Consider the following 20,256-nt stretch of genomic DNA (forward strand, 5'->3'; position numbering starts at 1 on the left):
TGCAGGCGAGGGCCGGCCGCTGGTCGCGGGCACCAGCAGCTTCTGCGGGGTGCTGGTCCCACTCACTACCTCCAGGCCTGGGCCTGCGGACACAGAGCAACATGGGCAGGGCAGGCAGGAGGACACCTGCAGACACCGGCCCAGGGATAGGGACTGTAAGTGTCTCTGACACCCAAGAGGAGAGAAGACAAAAAGGAGGGGAGAATGTGGTATCTGTCCCCATGCAATTTACTAACATTGTCAAAAATGGTTCTTAGGCAACGAATTAAGGAAATGATGGGCTAGCTTTTAATGCAGCTCTACAGCTGGGGTTAAAAGAACAATGGCAGTGCATTCAAACGTCAGAAAGGGGGCTTCGACGGCAGTTAGATCCATTTGAGCACACCCTAAAATCACACTGTGTAACCGGCACAGCTTCACCCTTTCTCAGCAGATCCTTCTCCCGATCCCTACCAATACAACACATGAGGAGCTTGCTGGCCTTCTCTGGGAACCAAAAGGCACCTGCATGTTCCCTTGGTGGCCTTTAAAAAGCACCATTTCACGTTTATCCAGCTCATCTTGAGAACATAAAATGTTACTATGGATTAGAAAATACTTCTAAAAACATTCAGGGTCAGGAAAAATAATATCTGTTCACTTCCCTAATAAAAATTAGCAAGCATGAGAATTCATTCTTATGTTATCTGAAGAAAAGGACATGCTGACTTTAAGCTTCTCAAAATGCATTTAATATGCTAACTTAAAATCATCTTCTATGTTAAATCTTAAAAGTTTAAGTTAATTGCTAGGTATCGATCTAAAATAAATTCCTGTCCTGTTTTTTTTTTTTTTTTTTGGTACTGGGCATTGAACTCAGGTCCTTGTGCTTACAAGGCAGGCGGTGGAATCACTGAGCTAAATCCCTGGCCCTCCACCTCTCCTTCTAAATGAATATTTAATTACCTTAAAATTATAAATAAGATTAGTGATACTACCAGATGAGTCCATAAATTTGAAAAAAAAAAAAAAAAGAACTCAGCAGATGTTATAACCACTAACAGGCAATCTTCCAAGCATTTCCACATCCTTTCTAGGAAAATATAATGTTATTAGGTAGTAACAATAACAGTCTACATACTTCAGAGCAGCTTAATAATTAACCATAGGAAGATATACACTATGAAAAGTGAAACACACTTATTCTACTTACAACAAACACCATTTAGAGGTGGGCTTAGATGACAATGCAGAGACAGCTATAAGCAAACATTTTGACAAGAGCAATGTCAAAAGCTAGAATTGCTCTGAAACTAGTGTGTGCTGGCCCTGGTGTGTGTGTGTGTGTGTGTGTGTGTGTGTGTGTGTATGTTGGTGTGTGTGTGTGTGTGTGTGTGTGTGTGTGGCATTACTGTTGTGATTTCTTTCCTTTTCTTTTGAAATTAGGCAAAACTTTCCAAAAAACACAGATTTTTTTTCTTTGAGGTAATTTGCAGCCTTACTTCTAGGGGGCTTATTAAAAAATAAAATAAAATAGCTTTTTATTTTTTTAAAGGAGAAAATGAGCTCTATTTGAAGTTTAACATGACTGCTCTAGAGTATGCATTAAACATCTCTAGCATTTCCTTTCATTACTTTTTATTATAATTATTAGCACATATTCATGGAACTATATATTGGGTTTCTTTATGAAATTTTCACACATGCAAGTACAATGTTTGATCATACCTGTTCTCCCCACTCCCACTTTCCCACTTTTTCTAATGGTATATTTTAGATATTTTAAATTTCAGATATTTATCATTATAATGAAGGTTTTTTCAGCTAAATATTCTCACTTTTTAAAATAGGAGATTATGCATCTCTCTTCAGAATATTTTTTATTTACAGTTGCTTTCATCCACATATGACAAAAAACAATTCCAAACATTAAATTTCAGGGATGTTAAACATTGGTATTATAGCCGGGCATGGTGGTGCACACCTCTAATCCCAGCACTCAGGAGGCTGAGGCAGGAGGATTGCTGTGAGTTTGAGACCAGCCTAGGCTACATAGGGAGTTCCAGGTCATTCTCAACTACATAGTGAGACCCTGTCTCACAAAAACAAAAACAAAAACAAAAAAAACATTGGGATGAATCATGGAAGGAAGTTCCTCTTAAGATCTTTAAAATAGGGTATATTTTTCATCTGGGTTGCTTTAGGTGTGGATTCACTCAAATGAGAAGAGATATAGACTTCTAACATTTATTTTAATTCTCTGTGATTCTGTGAATCTCTTTAATAAGCTCAAGAATCTAGTTGAATTAAATATATTGGAAGCTTGGGTATAAGCATACTAAATAGTACATTTAAGATATTTTGACTCTCTATAAGCTACCAACTTTGCTAAAAAAAAAAAACCCTTTAGGTTGTAAGATAACATCATAATAATTACTTTAAATTCACTTCACAAAATGTTTTTTCATTTTCTCAAATTTCAAATAATTCAAAAAGTGCCATAGTGTTCCACAGTTCACTAATTCCAGGCACGTTCTTCTTTAGATTTTCTGTCTGAACTTACGGATCGAGAAGACCTTGAAGACTCCTTAAGATATATTCACATCATGATGATGATTATTATAATTATTTTTTTTAGGCTGGGGATTTAGCTCAGTGATCAGTGATTTCACCGCCTACCTGGCAAGCGCAAGGACCTGAGTTTGATCCAGCAGGAAAAAAAAAAAGCATATTATTATTATTATTTTGGCACCGGGGATCGAACTCAGGACCTTGCGCTTGCCAGGCAGGTGCAGCATCACTGAGCTACATCCCTGGCTCTCAAGTCATTATTTTTGAAAGCATATTTAATCCAGAAAATGATATCCAGAGCACACCTGTGAGCCTGAGGAAGTTACTTGAGCACTGTGTGTCTTGGTTTCCTCACTCACGGGAAGCAGAAACACAAATGCCCACCTTACAGGGCAGAGCTGAGGACCCAAGGAGATAATGTGTCTACACACTCAGCCCTCTGCTCCTGTCATCTTATTGCCACCAACGACAGGGAGGTAAAAAAAAAGCCTGATTTAATTCCCGTCCTCAGCTTTACAGAGAAACTCCATGGCAAAAGAAAAGAATTTTAGAAAACTTTGGGATGACTATTTTCTGTCCATTTCCAAATGTCTTCACAGTTTAAAACAACTCAGCACAGGTACCCAGGTAAGTCTGCGGAAGATGTCCTGCTGGCCAGCCCGCCACCACAGACATTTAAAGCAAAGTTCATCTCCTAACAACCCTACAAGTTCCTTTGCTGCGCGGGTCTACTTTCTCTTCCCTCCAACAGACTGCATAAATACTTCTGTTTACAAGAGGCTGGAGAAGCAAACACCCTTGCTGCAATCAGATCTGCCCAGAATGTAAGCACCTATTCACTAGGTTTTAGGCCCGCTCTTCAGAGCTTTCAGGGTTCATCTGCCTGACTGGCTCTGTTGTCCATCTACAGCAATCACCCTACTCCAGAGGTGCATTACAGAGGACCTTTCCCGGCTACCTCCAAAAGGAAGACTAACACACTGTTTGGCTTATCTCTTGCCCCTCTCCAGTGTAAACAACTTAGACTTAACTGTCAGAGGTACAAAATGCCGTCTGCTTCCCCTTCTGTCCCTGCCTTGCCTTAGTGGTCCAAGTGGAAACGCCCTGGCCCTCCAGAAGCGGGGCACAGCACTACTAGGGGTCTGTATGCATCCCGTCCCATCGCACCCTGCCTGATTCGATGAAAGAAGAAAACGAACGTTAAAATACCTAAGTCTCCCAAGCACAGAATTTCTGTGTATTCAGAGCTGCTTCTCAGCACACGGGACCTTTACGCAAATAATCGTTCTCTGAATTAAAGAGGATTGTAAGCGGTTTCCATAGGTTGGAAAAAATAAATGTAGCGTATTTAAATTAACCATACTAAAAAATTTCAGGTGCCAACCAACGGGGACGGACAAACACTGAAAAACAATGAGCAAAAGCGCTTTCATTTTCTACCATAACGTCGCTCCCTGCACCTTCCCCAAACCAGAACTTTTTCAGTTCCTATTTTTATTCTGCTTTATTCTCTAAAAGGAAATGTGACCCAAGACAAAAAAGAAAAAGATGGGCTAGACTTGAGGGGTGCTCGGAGCATCGAAGACACATTCCGTGGTAAGAATGACCGCCACTCCCCAGGGGAAACCCCGTAGAGTTGGCTGTTGTGTATGCAATGCGTCAACCAAGCCGAAGCCTTTGGTGGTGTCTAGGACTAGGTCACCTTGGGTGAATTCTACCGGAAGTACGTAAGAGGCAGACCACGCCCATCCAGAACTTTCTCTTCACCCATGAATAACGCTAGGAAATGAGACAAATAAAAACAGAAATGCAACTGTCACTAGATCGGCGGAAATACTAAACTTTATTTCCTTCTAAAATGTTAGTAGGGATGTTTATAAGCAATTATATGCAACTAGATTTTTTTAAAAGGGAGTCAATAAAGTTGAAGATTAACTTTTTAAAATGCTGCCTTATTTTGACTTGTTTTAGATATTAGTCTAAAAACAAGTCTTGATCCAGTAAGGTTATGTCTTCCCTATGAAGTCACATTTGTGAACGAGTTCTGTGATGCTGGTTCATGGAAGTGACAATGGCTCATCCCATGTGAAGGAAGTGTGCTTTTTTCGCCACAGCCTCCTTTTCCACTCTGCCATAAAACCCCATCTGCCCAACTAAGCCCAATTGTTAAGTGGGGAAAAAAAGCAGTGGGTAATAAAATGAGGTCCTTCTAGTAATGACAAAAATCTGATAAGGGAAGAGGTAGGTTTTGGAGGTGGGTAATAAAAAAAGGATTCCTTTCTTTAAGAAAGATCCAGAAAACACACCCAATTACTTTTCTTAAAACACAAAGTATGACTGACACATGCCCAGTTAAGTGAAACTGCACCTTTTAAAATCTACTATTTCGTTCACTTCCATTTTAATCTTGTATGAAAAGGTTTCTCAAACAAGCAAATTATCTCCATTTATTTATTTATTTTGGTACTGGAAATCGAACTCATGTCCCTGTTCTTGCAAAGCAGGTGCCGGAACCACTGAGCTAAATCCCCAGCCCTCCTTCCATTTTTAAACAACACTTTAGAATTTTTCCCTGCTGGGTCTACAACATTTTTTTTTTTTTAAACATCATTGCTTGCATAGACCCGTGACACAGTGACGCTGCAGGAAACACTGCAATTACAGTGGACTATGCTCATTTGTCAAGGTCCAAGACAGCTACCCTTTGGCAGATTCAGGGTTTACTCCCTCCTCTCTATCAAACGTTATCTATCTGGTGGTGACCAGCTGGCCTCTGCTTACAACTCTTTCAGCTAATAGTGCTAAACACTGAGATGCAGAGTGGAAAGATGGCCAATTAATTCTGTAGATACTGTGCTTGCATTTAAAAAAAAAAGGCTCTATGCAGAGGGCTGAGCTCTGCTCTTTCACACACAGGAGCAAGCTACTTGCATTCTGGTGCAGACAGGTTGCAAAAGAGTCTTCCCCTCATCTTGAGAGTATTTTCAAAGAGGATCCCGAATGGGAAACTGGTCAAGAATGTGAGCTGTCAACTCAGACTGCTAGAATTTGCACTGTCCCTCCATATAGGATGGGTCTGACATGTACAAGGTACTTCTTATTGAGAACAGGGCATGGGTAGGCCAGCAGCACTCAGTAAGTATCAATTACACACATGCATACACATCAGGATTTTCCCTTCTTATCTGGACATATTCTCCCAAGCTGATACTTTATAGTTTAAAAAACTGTTGAAAGGGCCAGGGATTTAGCTCAGTGGCTCTGCCGCCTGCCCTTGCAAGCACAAGGTCCCAAGTTCGGTCCCCGGTACCAAAACATAATAAATAAAATTTTTAAATTTGCCAGTGACTTGGCTCAGTGGTTTCACCACCTGCCTTGTAAGTGCAAGGGCCTGAGTTTGATCCCTGGTACCCCCCTACCCAAAAACCTCCCCCCCAAAAAACTAACATTTTGTGCATCATTTTCTGATATGATCCTTCTAGTTCCTAATGCTTAATTCCTTTGTGGAAGTCTAACAGAAATCCAGATATCAAATGATACATTCTTGCTCTTTAAAATTCCACTGTGGGCCAGGGATTTAACTCAGTGGTTACACTGTGTGCCTTGCAAGTGCAAGATCCTGAGTTCCAAAATCCACTGTGATGGTCCAAATGTTTGTGCCCTCCCCAAGTTCCTATGTTGAAATCCTAACCCTCAAGGAGATGGTATTAGCAAGTGGGGTCCCTGAAATTAGGCCATAGGAAAGGAGTACTCATGAACGCCATTAGTGCCCTTACAAAATAAACCCCAGAACCTCGCCTCATGTACCACACACCAAGAAGGCACAATCTATGAGCCAGAAATCAGGCTCAAACTATAAGTGATATACTTCTGCTGTTTTCAAGTTATCCACTTTACTAAATACTGTCAAGTAGCCTGAACAGATTAGAACACCAGGAGAGAGAGAGAGAGAGAGAGAGAGAGAGAGAGAGTGTGTGTGTGTGTGTGTGTGTGTGTGTGTGTGTGTGAAGATGGAATGGAACCCCAAGGCCTTGCACATGCTAGGCAAGGGCTCTACCACTGAGCTACACTTCCAGCCCCTAAGATACCAATTCTTAATGCTACATCTATAATTAATGAGACAAGAATGTCTTTCAGGTAGGATCACTCTTAAAACTTGAAACAAACTAAAATGGTAGAATTTTTTAAAAAATACTGATCTGAATTCTTTCCCACTAAGTCCCAAAACCTAGAAAGGACACCAACATCCCAAACTAACTCTTCTGGGTGACTGGCATGTCAGGGATTACCCTAATGAGTGGAAACCACTTACAGCACAGGAAATGCTATCAGTGTCTCAGGAGAATGCTATTCCCTGTTATCCAACGCTCTCATCAGAGTGGAACCGTAATTCTCTGCTGATCCAGTTCTTAACAAAACCTGTGCTAGAGGAAACAACTTCATGGAAGAAAACTGTACCTCCCTGAGCCTCTGAATTCTATTACCAGAATCAAGCCAGATCGCCTAAAGGCCACTCAAAGGATTACACCAACTGTACCTGTTAATATTATAGCTTCTCAGCTTATTCCAAGGAGAATAAGAAATAGTGCATGTGGAATCAATAAACAAATTTCATTGATTTTTCAATCATGCAAATTATCCTACAAAAATGATAATGAAGATAACAACAGGACAGTCATGTTTCCATAATTTTGGGCTCCATGTAAATTCAACTACGCATGGGTAAAAACATGCAGAGAAAATACCGCATCTGTACGGAACATGTACAGAGTCCTTTTTGTCATTACTCCATAACTAATACAACTATTCATATATCATTCATTTGTATTAGGTATTGCAAGTAATCTAGAGATGACTTAAAGTGCACAGGAAGATGTACACTGTTATATACAAATATTACAACGTTTCATGTAAGGGACTTGAGCATGGTGGGTTTTGGTATCTGTTAGGAGTCCTAGAATTAATTACCCTCAGACCTCAAGGAAAGATTGTGACTTAAACAGTCATCACACCTGGGAGATCTACTTCATATTCGTCTACAGAAATGGCTTTATATCCTCTTTCTGAATGGTAAAAATACAGTACTATTCGCTTCCAGTATCAGGAAACTCAAGTCACTACTGAAGCTTTGGCTACAGTAACTATAAGGACTCTGCCCCCACCCCCCGAACTCAGTTTCTTTTTATATTTTCCTTGTTTCTGATTTTTTTCCTTGCTAATTATTTTACTACAGGTATACTTCTTGGGGATTGCTCAAGTGTTTTTCCAACAGAATAGAAAAGAAATAGATCAACAAATACAAACAGCTGCGGTGTGTCCAACTTGAGGACGGTGTTTGGAGGCTGGAACACAGCGAGGCGAAGGGTTCCTAATCTGGAGTGTGGGGTGAACTTTAAAGAAAGTTTGAGCCCTTTGAAAGAAAATGAAAAATCATGGGTGAGTGTGCTGCTTTCCTAGGTCCACAGCTTGTGTGAGTCTCAACAAGGTTAAGACGACAGGAGGGGACCGAGAATCTTAGCAAATCTACGCGGAGCAGGAAAAGAGCCGGAGAACTCTAAGGAAGGCTGAGCGAGCTCCAGACTCATGCCCAACCCTACCCTGGCACTCGTGTACACGGATCAAGGCTGGGCACAGCATTATGCCTCTGGTTGCACATTCACCTACCAGATGGTCTGCTGTAGTTAACAAGCACCGGTGGCTGCTGCTGCGGCTGTGGTTGTGACTGTGGTGCTGGCTGCTGCTGCTGCTGCTGCTGCTGCTGCTGTTGCTGTTGTTGCTGTTGCTGTTGCTGTTGCTGCTGCTGCTGCTGTTGCTGCTGCTGCTGCTGTTGTTGTTGTTGCTGCTGCTGCTGCTGCTGCATGCCAGGCAATGTCCTTTTCCCCTGGACTGCAAGCTGCAGCGTTTCAGGGAGGGGCTGGCCCCGTGCCAGCATTTTGTAAGCTAAAATCTGGGCCCTCAGCTGATGCAACTGGACAGGACTGAAAGGCGAGGGACCTCTGCCAGCCTGGTTCATGGTTTGTGGGTCACCTGGGAGGAGAGATCCTGGCTGGCTCGGTGGCATCTGGGGCGGTGTTGGGCCTCCTCCAGATATAGGGCTGGAGACGTGTTCTGGGGCGCCCAGCGGAGATGGATGTGGTGACAGATAACCTGCAAGAAAATGCAAGGAGATCATGGCCTGACTGAAGAAGTACTCCCCACTGGAAGATGGAAAGTGAAATTACACAGAATTTCACAGGTACATAAAGATCAAAAGTTTAGCATGTAATATATACCTTAGGCATGTAAATTCCTCTTTCCTAGTAGCCATATTATGAAAGAACCAGGTAAAGTTAAAAATAAAATTTAATAATACTGTTTCCTGAAGCTAACAAACCCAAAATGCTAACATTTCAAAATAAAAACGTTCCTGATAAAAACATTATTTTTCAAATATAATTTTTCGTGCTAAATCCTCCAAATCCATTAAATGTTTTACACACATAGCACATTTCAAGTGATCCATAGCCACTGGAATACTAGAAGGCGAACAGTCAGTGGCTGCTGTACACCTAAAGGAAAGGCACTGCAGGATAATACCTACATTAAAAGTAGTTCTAAGCCAGGAAAGCAAACCTGAAGGTGTCTAGTTTGTCTCAAAGGAGCATGAAGAGTGTCTCATAGGGAAGCAGATACTATGTGGTTTATTATCATGTAGGTTATAACGAATTTACAGTTTTTGAGGCCTGAAATGTTACAGGCACTGTGCAAGGGAATGTATGTGCTGTCTCAGCTGAGTTCTCCCCAGAAACAGAATCAGTCAAGGACTGAGCATTGCTGGTTTATCTGGGAGATGTGAGGATACAGACAGGGGTGTGGAAAGGTGTTAGAAGGAAGGGACGTAGTGACTAAGAAGCACATCGTCAAGTTGACTGTCACAGTGGGTCCTGAAGATTAATCCAGTGCAGAAACTAGAACAGGAGATAAATAAATTGCTGCCAGTTATCCCAGAAAGAGGAACCAGGGTATTTGGACCCCTATAACCATCAGTCACTGGTTATGTCACTGGCTCCTACTAATACTCTGGGGAGCACCGGCCCCCAGGGCACTGCACCACTGTGGGTACGGGGGGAATGCAGACAGAAATACACCACAAGGGTGATTCTGGACAACGGAAATCAGGCAGGCAAAGGGTACAAGAAATGGCCAGGGAGACCCAAGGGAATGGAGAGAACATGGACTCATGCATCGATCTTAACACAACCCTCAAAGGCAGGCACTGTCACCTCTCCTTTCAAAGTGAGGGCAGTAAGGCGAAGAGAACAAATGAGTTGCTGAAAGTCATACTAGTATATCTTGGCAGCCACAAGACTTAAACCAAGGTCTGTCCAGCTCCAGTATAGACACTCTTTGCATGATGTGATACAAATCTTGCTATGTAAAAGAAAGTTAAGGAATTAGCACCTCCTAGCCGACACTATACAAATAGGAGTAACCTATTTGAGTTATAAGAGATCTAAGTGGAAAATTTAAGGACACTCTTTTTGGAAAGAAAAGTCAAAATGCACAAAAATTAAAGACACTTATTTCAAGAGATGAGCTGCATTACCTGGTCAAAGAATTCCTAAAAAGTATCATCAAGTGGCACTGGAAGGAGACCCAAGAGGCCTACGTTGACACAACAGGGTGTCTTAAATTCAAAATGCCAATTAATAAAGGTAAAGATTTCCCCAAACATACCTAGAACAAAGGTTTTAGCTCTTTAGTGGTTGTGAAATGTCACAACTATCACACTCATCGTGAGGGCTTTTATCAGGTAAGCGCTTTGTATCGGACCCTCTGAGAAGCGTGGACGGCACATCCATGCTCCTGTGAGCAGCCCTCACTGGGGACCCACCATCACCGCTGGAAGACCAAAGCAAATGAGGCACACAGTTACTTTTCTCTCCAATTGCCATTTGGAAAGGAAGCCCTGAGACCAAAATGGGTTTTGTTCTGTCAGTTGCTGAGGAGAACTCCATTCGGGTAGCTTCTACCCTGGAGAGAAATGGAAGAGCTGCCAGCTTCGTTTCTCAAACTCCTACTCTATAAGAGAAAACAAAAACCATGCAGCAACTAAGGTTCCAGTTATCAGTTATGTAAGTTAGCCAAGAAAATTCCCTTGAGCTGGACATGGTGGCGCATGCCTGTAATCCCAGCACTCGGGAGGCTGAGGCAGGAGGATCACTGTGAGTTCGAGACCAGCTGGGGCTACATAGTGAGTTCCAGGTCAGTCTCAAATACATAGTGAGACTCTGTCTCAAAAAAACAAACAAACAAAAAAGAAAATTCCCTTGAAATCAACCTACAAGACTAAAAGAAAATCAATCCCCACCATGTTATTTAGAATAATGGTTTAGAGGGTATCAGTAGCATAGCCTTAACTTCTGACATCAATATTCTTCCTTCTTGGGCTGACACTCATCCTGTAATTGTAATACTGCTGCAAAGTGGTAGTTGGTTCATCATGAAACCTTTCTGGCCACTCCTACATCTACCACAAGGGACAAAAACTCTCAACCATAGAAGATACTACCCAGGATTTACATGGATTGTGTGAGTCCTGCTTTCTAGTCTTTTCCATTTCCCAAGGTCCACAAGTCATGAGATGCCTGACATGATTAATCAAAATATGAGGCCACCTAGTCTAAACTCAACTGTATCACACTGCTTATCAAATCACTCTTTTCAACTATGAAAGAGGCATCGCTGTGAAGGTGAGATATGGAAAACAGTATGGCAATGTTATATGCATGAAAGGGTTCCACTAAGCATAAGGACTCAGCCGCTGAGAAGAAAACCTGGTCACTGGAAAACCAGAGCCAGGAAATGTCACCTCAGATTTGATAGGAAAGAAACAGAGTGGAATAAAAATCATTTTCCAGAATTAATCAATGTAGCAAGATTTCACCTCAGATTCAATAAGAAAAAACTGGGGGTGGGAAGAATTATTTCCCAGAATTTACAGCGGACACTAATAGAATCATTCTGTCACGGGGTGATATTAAAAATGGGTTAGTGTCTCTCAGCCACAGAGCTTTCTTTTCTCTACATTTGAAGCATTCCACAAAACTTGGGGAAACACAGAATCCAAATGATGTGACAATATACCATATTTTGATAATTATCCTTAGTTGAGAAAACAGAATGAAGATGCTTCCCTAGAATGAATATATATTTATTTGTCTGAGGATGACAATGTTGATGCAGATTGAACTCTTTCTGAAATCCTCTTTGATGTACCCATTCAAAAGCAATGGGAAAAGGGGCAGTTTTTCTTCTCTGGTTTTCAAAGGCCTTTATCTCCCCAGTTTCACCTTGCCTGGAGAGAACCAATAACCTCTTTTCTATTAATAAGCTCAAAAATAAAAGCGCCAATTTTATATAAACTTTCTACACACACACACACACACACACACACCCTGTACCATACCTGCTTATGACAGCTTTTCTACCCAGTGCAGTAAAAAAACAAACAATGCTATCATTCGGAACATAAGGTATACATTTTATTATTTACTGAAGGAAACAGTTTTGTTTCCCAGCCAAGACGCTAAAATAACCTAATAGGCTGCTACGTAGCTAAAGCTAACAACCTTCTGATCAATACCACACCTCTCTGCACCTCTGTTTATAAATGGCTTTCTACAATAGGGTTTTTAAAGATACATGGTATTACCAAACCTAAATTCTTTTTGATCATTACAAAAATAGAAATGCATTATACCAAGACTTCTTTACTCAAAAATATAACTTTTAAACAACTAATCTGCCAGCCTACAATGCACTTAACTACTTTACAGAATATTATTACAGGTTAACTCTGACTCCAATGAACACAGACTTGCATTTCAAAGTAATTACAACTTACAGATGTTGTATAAAAATTGCGATCTATTTTAAATTGTTGACTTTTGAAGACAGGGGTTTATTTCCATACCTAACTGAACAAAAGTTATTAAGTATCTATTCAGTCATATGCTAGACGTCTTGCCAAGTGTCAGAGATTTCAAGATAAATAAGACATCATTCTTAAGGAAGAGTGAGGAGTCAAGTCATCAGACAAAGTCAGAGAAGAATACAAGTAAAACCACTCTCGATTATGATTTAGGCATTTAAGATTTTCTTTGTTTTGGATGTTTCCTCCAGTCCCACTACTATAGGTACCACAATGTTAGCAGCAGAAAAAGCAAGCCCCTGGTATTAAGAATCACTACATATAACTCCTCTAGACCTTCCAGGAAATAAAAGTGAAATCCACATCAGACCCACCATCCCCATCAAATTTAAAAGATAAATACATAAATAATGAATGTCTTAATTCATTCCTAACACGGAAAGAGTCAAACTTTTTCTTCCCATTCTGTAGACCATTTTCTGACATGGTCAAGATGTTATGGGTCATCTCTGACAATTCCACCTGCCTGCCATCAACGTTCACATCAGAGACTGAGGTGTTCAAAAGCCTGTTCAGATATCAGTGGAGAGGCACTCTGATATCAGCCTCCAGGACAGCCTTATTTATATTTCAAAAAGAAAATATATTGTGAATATATTTCTCTAAATCCTCATAAAGTCTTTCATCTAGTGGACCTGATTATGGATATAGGAAAAACTCACACACTCACACACACACACACACACACACACACACACACACACACTTAAATATACAGAAGTATACACAGCAACACCAAAAACATAACCCTTAAATATAAAACATATTCTATCTTGATAGGGCCATTGCTGTGAGTTGAATTTGCGCCTCCCAAAAATGTTAATGCCCAACCTCCTCATTACTGTGAATGTGACCTTATTTGGAAACAGGGTATATGCAGATGTAATCAAGTTAAGATGAAGGCATACGGGAACAGGGAAAGCCTTCATCTAAAGAATGGTGGTGCCCTTATAAAAAGAGGGAAATCCAGACACAGAGACAGACATGCAGAAGAAATTCCGTGTAACCACAGAGGCTGAGTCTGGAGTGATTCATCTATAAACCCAGGAATGCTGGGGATTAGTGATAACCACCAGAAACTAGGAAGAAGCGAGAAACAACTCTTTCTTAACATCTTCAGAGAAAAGCATGGCTCTGCTGATACCTCAATTTTGAGCTTCTAGTCTCCGAACCTGGGAGGAGTGGGTTTCTGTTGTTTCAAGTCACTTGACTTGTGGTTGTTGTGGCAGCCCTCGGAGACTACTGTCCTCACTCATTAACAACACCAGGCACTTTAACTACCAGCAAACACCACTGTACTCACAGCAATAAGGAGGCAACTCAAGGAACACGGGTGCTTCCTTTTACCTTCACATTCATGCTGTTCTTGGCAAGCACGTCTGGATTCTCGTTCTGGTCCTATCACTTACTAGATGCGCACACGTAGAAAAACCAAGTAAATTCTCTGAGCTTTAGATGTTCCATCTATAAAGTGGGAGTAGCATCATTTAACTTACAAGATGATGGTAATGATTCTGGATAAAATACATAAAGTACTTTGTAGCATGCCCGAACACACAGTGACCCATAAAATCACTAAGACTTTGTAAATAAAATGGCTCATATAAATCATAAACGTGTGAGTTGGTGAGGATGGGGGCAGATTTATGTAGGAAAAAGAAACCTGCTGGATTTGAACTTCCTTAGGCTTTCTTTGGAAGCCAGGCTTAAAATACCCAATAGGAAAACTCTGAACCCTATGGTGTGGAATCACAATCAGGTGTGCGCACACACAAACCTTGGCTGTGTTGGTCCATTGGACTCTGGGGAGGACCCATTCCCGGGTGAGGAGGACGCACACCGGTGCCCTTCATGGTTCCACAGTGGATGTCTTCCACAATCACCTTGTCATGCATCCCATCGATGGGCTGGAACATGTAAATGGCATCAATTACACATTTCTTTAAAGTACAATATTTCTGTCTCGAGTTACAAGACCCCCTCCAAAGTCTTCAAAAGGATAGCACAGTCATTTGTTACCCACTCTGATGTCGCTTCTTTTAGACCTCACAGGTGGGAGGGTAGAAAAGATTATAAAAATAGAATAAGCAAAACCATTTCCAGGTCAAAAGTGAAGCCTTTAAAACTGTTTAAATTTTTTCTTCGTTTACGGCACAACCTGCCAATAAAAAAAAAAAAAAATCCCGTTCACAAGGAAAACAAATATAAATTAGGTCTTCCATACCCTTTTGTCTTGAAACCTGTTATAATTGCAGTTAAAATCTGAAGGAAGACTATTCGAGATGTCTGTGATGAGCCAATCTTTTGACAACTTTTTCCCCCACTGAAGTGGAAGGAACGATGGAAAGTTAAAAAGTGGAAACCAGAAGGTTCCATGGCAGTTGGGAGGAGAGAAACTGACAGAGCAGAGAAGCAAATGAGGGTAAAAATGGAAAAGGTCAAAGTGTGAAACAGAGAAAGCTAAGCTCCAGAGAAGGAAGATGCAAAAAAGTTTAAGGCAGACTTTAAAAATAAATAATGAACACAGGGCCAGCCCCAGGACTTGAGGTCTATATGACAGACACACAATAAATACCTATTGAACTGATGCTAATCCAATCCAGAATTGAGGAACAGAGCATGTCTTTGGGAAAGGAAAAGTCTATTCCTCCCCAAACTGTAATAACAATTTTCAAAACAGCCTGCAAGGAATATTTCCAGGAGTTTATAGAAACCAAATGACTTCAAGCAAGAAAGTATGAGTGTTTGCAGTTTTGGAGAAAAGAAAGTTAATTTCTGCTCAGTCAAAAGCATGCGCTTGAAAAGAGGAAAAATTTACCATAAAGAGGATGTTCAGAAGAAAAATGGGAAGAATCTAGGATAAAGAGTGTCACTGAGTCTGTGAAATAGTAATAATAAAGAGGAAATCAAAGCAACACAGCAGATGTACTTGGGCCATTTGTTTATTTATTTCCAGTAATGTTGAAAAGCAAAATGCTGAGCCTTAGAGAGAGGAGGAGGAGCAAGACAAGGAATGAAGCTGCCCATAAAAAGAACGTAAGAAAGGGATAGCATCTGGTCAGCAGGTGTGAGGACCGCTGTACTCACCCAGGGCCTCATGCATGGAACGGCGGAGGGGCTGCAGAGGAGGGGCAGCAGGATGGAAAACATTGCAAGACTCACAGGACAAGAGCAAAACAATCCAAACAGACCAACGCAATGGGTATAGAATATGAGAAAGCACAATAAAGATGCTAAGTAACAAAACCCAGAGGTATAGAAGAGATAATAACCAGTACAACAACCCAGTTTTAAAACTAGAAAGGAGAACACAGCCCTAACCCTCAGTTGCACACTTCATTTTTAAACACTTAAATAATACACAAAGGTTACCTAAATATTTTCTTCACATTTTGTTTCATTTGAAAGGTAAGACATCCTCAAGCCATTCTGAAATGCTATAACCCACTGGAACAGACGTTTTCAAGAGGCAGCAGATCTAAACATAGCTCCCAAATTAACACAAGATAATTTAATGGCTCTATAATATGTCAACCTGTCCCCACAAGATCTGATATGAAGTTTAATTTTTCTAGATACCTGATGATATAAAAATGGCTTTAGAAGAAAAGGACGAAGGGATCTTGGGGATATCCATGATGTATTATTAAATGAAAAGATGAATAAAGATGTTATGATTCCACTGCGGGAAAAGAAAACAATCACACCTCTATATGAATACCTGTGCTAATACAGTATTCACTGAACATGGAGCAAAGTAAGGTATGAAACACACGTACAACAAGCTGTTCCCCAGGTAAAACTAGGATTAACTGCTTTTTTTACTGATCTTACTTGTTTCACTTTTCAAAAGAAGCATATACCACTTTTCTAATTTGGAAATCACAAAATAGCAAAGCATTTTTGAAAACAAAATGGACCTCCGCTCGCAGGCTCTGACATCCTACCTTAAAACTGACCTAAAGTGCTTCACAACTGCAAGAAACACTTGCTCTTTTCTGGGGGTAGTCTTTGCGTTGGACGCCAGTATCTTCCACTGCCTGTCTATGGTACTGGTTAGCTTGCTGGTTAACTGGTTAACATTATAGGTGAACTAGGCTGGGCTGCAGGGCACCCAGACATTAGTGAGATACCCATGGGTGTGTTTGTGAGGCTCCTCCTGGGTGAGATTAACATCTCAACTGGAAGACAAAGAAAGCAGACAGCCCTCCCTAAGGTGGGTGGGTGTCTCGCGCAGCTCCCAGAGGGCCAGAGGTACACGGAGAAGATGCTTTCCATGCCTGAGGGCTTTAGGTGGGATGTTGGTCTGCTCCTGCCTGCGACCAGGACTTACAACCACTGACTCTTCCGGTTCACAGGCATTCGGACCCCAGCTGCAACCACACTACCAGGCCTGGTGGGTCTCCAGCTTACTGATCTGGGAGGGTGGAACTTCTGGGCCTCAGTAATTACCAGAGCTAAAGCCTCAGAAGAAATCTCCCAGTGGTTCTGTTACTCTGGAGAATCTCAATATACCTGCTGAAGATCAACAGGCAGCCCACCTGTGGCGTCCTCAGAAGGAGTATAAAACCTCCACTGTCTCAGGAGGCAGAGCCTCATGTGTGGTGTCCTCACAGGTTTGCTTGGCTACTTCTAACTTTCCAAGCAAATGCTGAAGAGGATTATTTTCTTAAAATGCTGCTCATACTTCTTCATATGTTCAAAAAGGGGACATAATGGGGGCCCGGGATTGAACTGAGTGGTTCCACCGCCTGCCTCACCAGTGCAAGGTCCTGAGTTCGATTCCAGTACCAAAAAGAAAAAAGACATACTGCCAAAATGTTCCAGGATAATCAATGTCATGGCACTCAAAAACACCTGAGCCTCACAAATACGGTACCATTATTATCTCAACGCAAACACAAACAGCTGGACCTGAGCTCCTCAAAATCAGTCTTCTTCCAAAAATCAGAATAAGCTACTTTTCAGAGCGCAGCAATGTGCAGTTTAAGGATTCCCTAGAAATGATTTAATTTCAATAAAGCATTTAAAATATATTTGGAAATGGACTCTCCTTTTAGGGATCTAATTTGTTTAATAAATGTCAGCATTTTTAGGGAAGAATAATTTTCAATATGCTCATTCTTGGATGGGCATGTTATTTAACAGAAAAAAACAAGACTGATTCACCAATGCACTCATTCACCAAGCCCAAAATCCCTTCAACCTACAAATCGCAGAATCTGTCAGAAATGCATCATCTACCTTAGTATTTTGAAGAGCCAACATCTGATTCTCGTCACTGTACATCTGTAGCAATACTACAGTGCATACTGACTGTGCATTTTTAATATTCCAGATAAGACAAAGATCTAGCATGATTCTTCTGTTAGCAACAGTAGAAAAAAGAGACAAGGGTTATCAGGACTATGAGCCATCCATGACTCAGAGACAAGATCAAAGGGAAAATAAAGTCTTACTTTATGCAGCTGATGCATGCCTTCCTGTGGGAAGTCGGCAGAGCCCATGGTCGGCATTGGGTGTGAGACGCTGGGAGGCCCAGGACTTGGCCCCATCATACTGTGGACGGAGCCTGGCGATGGTCCTGGTCCTGGACTGGGTCCCAGAATCGGTCCAGGGGAGGGTCCGGGCCCTGGCGAGGGCCCAGGGTGGGGCATTGCCGCTGGGTCTGTGGGCGTGGACATCTACTTCTCCTGTCTGCCAGTCAGTGGAGAGACACTAAGTTGGGAAGCAGGAAAAAAGAGAGAAATGCTTTAAACATGATGTTAAGATCAGAATGGAACAGTTGTTAGTATTTGATGGTGCCATATCTGTAACAAACATCAAACAGAGCTGTACTGTCTCGTCCAGATGTTTGAGTGAATGTGATATATATCCGCCTGCCTCAGTCTTTATGAAGACCACTTGTTTAAAAAACACACTCTAACTGATTCCCCAAAAAGACATAAATCATCTAAGATACAAAAAGACTCAGTGGAGAAACTGAAATTTAACACATAAGCAGAATCGAAACAAGTTTGAAATTTATTACTGAAGTCAACAAATACTCTCCATAACTTGCTAGCCCAGATCCCTTCTAAGGCATTAACCTGCAGAAAAGTGCTAGAACAGAAAACCCTGAAAATGGATCCAATCAAGACACATTTTCAAAAGTCAACAGGCAAAACTTCTCAGAGAATTCTGGATAGCTGAAAAACCAACTGCATAAAGTCACAGTGAAAAGTAAGTCCCAATAGCGGGAAAAGCAGAGCCTAGGTGACTCACACAACAGGTTTGGATACTCATGTGCGCCATTACCAGCTAAGTCACTTAATGTTTCTCTTTTGAGATTCCACTGCCAGGGTGCGTGTAAAAGCCATGGCACACAACACACAGCCCCTCTCTTTAAGCCTTATTTTCCCCACTGTCCACAACGGACCTGAAGCCATTAGGAAGAACAGCGGAAGACGTAGTCCTCCTGCCAGATGAACAACCGAAGCAGAGATCACTTGGTCAGGGAAGGGCAGCCCCCTGTGCCTGGCCTCACACTGGCCCAGGATCCGTGGGAGCAGCTGCCCACGACTACTGAACCAGGCCTCAGTGTGGACACTGGGGCTCCCCGTGTGTATCCGAGCACTGTTGCAACACGCACGATCCAGGGCTCTTTGACGTTCCCACGGGCCTTCCTATGGCCACCTTGGATATGAGCCAAAATGAGTAAATAATGTATCTCCCGGACTTGACAGAAATCAATGATCCCAGCAAGATAGCTGAATACCACTGGTGAGAGAGTGATTATTCTACGTTCTGCCATTACATTGGAGGCGCACACGAAACTTTTTTGCTATTGCCTCAAAAATACAGACTAAGACCCTCTAAGTGATCTGCTTATCCAGCGCTTCGTGGCAGACACACTTCGTGGAATCAGACTGTAGCGGCCCTGACAACCAGAGCAGGGCTCTTCCTGCGGTGCAATCAAGGGGAAGAAGGCAGTACAAAAACCCTTCAGTTCCCTGTGCTACTACCTACTATCGTTTCTCCCTTGTGTCTCTACAGCGGGAAGGCTCTGAAAGCAATGTTGCTTTGCTTCACTCCTATATCCCTGGCATCTCCAACCAGTACACAGCGAGCGCTCAAAAACATCTGACGGATAAACTGCAGACAAAATTTCAAGGGTAAACTATGAATGGAGTCAACTAATTTTATACACAAAACCTGAAGAGTAATCAGTGTTTGAAGTGTGCTGGCATAAAGAAAGCAGTAAAGTGTAAGCAAAAATTTAGACCATGCCAAGCATGGTGGCACACGCCTATAATCCCAGCAAAATGAGAGGCTGAGGCAGGAAGATCATGGGTTAGAACCCAGGCTGGGAAATTTAGTGACTTAGCAATACTGTATTTCAAAATAAAAAGTAAAAAGGGCTGGGAATTTAGGCTCAGTGGGAATGCCTTGGATTCAATTCCCAGAACCCAGTACCATAAAATATAAATAAATAAATAAATAACTAGGCCACTCTGATAAATAAATTAGGGCTTAAATGGGAAATAATAAAAGGTGACTTTATGATTATAAAAGCAGGGTTCCAAGCCAAGCCCAAGAGAACCCAGCACCAGTGGTTTCTACAACAACAGGGGAGCACTGAGGGTGAATTACAGCCTTGAATTCACTAGAGAGCCAAATGTTATTATTTATTCTTTGTGTTTAACAAAGCAAGCGGAAACAACTTTTTTTTTTTTTTTTTTTTTTTTTTTTTC

At 41.6% G+C, this 20,256-nt stretch overlaps 1 protein-coding gene across 6 annotated transcripts in view; it reads right to left on the reverse strand.

Moving 5' to 3' along the window:
* Smarca2 (SWI/SNF related, matrix associated, actin dependent regulator of chromatin, subfamily a, member 2) overlaps positions 1 to 20,256 on the reverse strand; it is a 173,719-nt gene that overhangs the window by 141,347 nt on the left and 12,116 nt on the right. For all 6 annotated transcript variants that reach the window (XM_010640120.2, XM_010640123.3, XM_010640125.3 and 3 more), the window contains exons 2-5: positions 17,983 to 18,241; positions 14,301 to 14,430; positions 8,215 to 8,697; positions 1 to 83 (exon numbers count right to left, since the gene is read on the reverse strand). The exon at positions 1 to 83 is cut by the window's left edge and continues 164 nt beyond it. In XM_010640120.2, the coding sequence (XP_010638422.1) occupies positions 1 to 83; positions 8,215 to 8,697; positions 14,301 to 14,430; positions 17,983 to 18,207 (921 nt within the window). In that variant the 5' untranslated portion in view covers positions 18,208 to 18,241. The remainder of the gene's footprint in view (positions 84 to 8,214; positions 8,698 to 14,300; positions 14,431 to 17,982; positions 18,242 to 20,256) is intronic.

This window comes from Fukomys damarensis, unplaced genomic scaffold, assembly GCF_012274545.1.
Source record: "Fukomys damarensis isolate Sample0158 unplaced genomic scaffold, DMR_v1.0_HiC HiC_scaffold_31, whole genome shotgun sequence".
NCBI classification, from domain to species: Eukaryota; Metazoa; Chordata; class Mammalia; order Rodentia; family Bathyergidae; genus Fukomys; species Fukomys damarensis.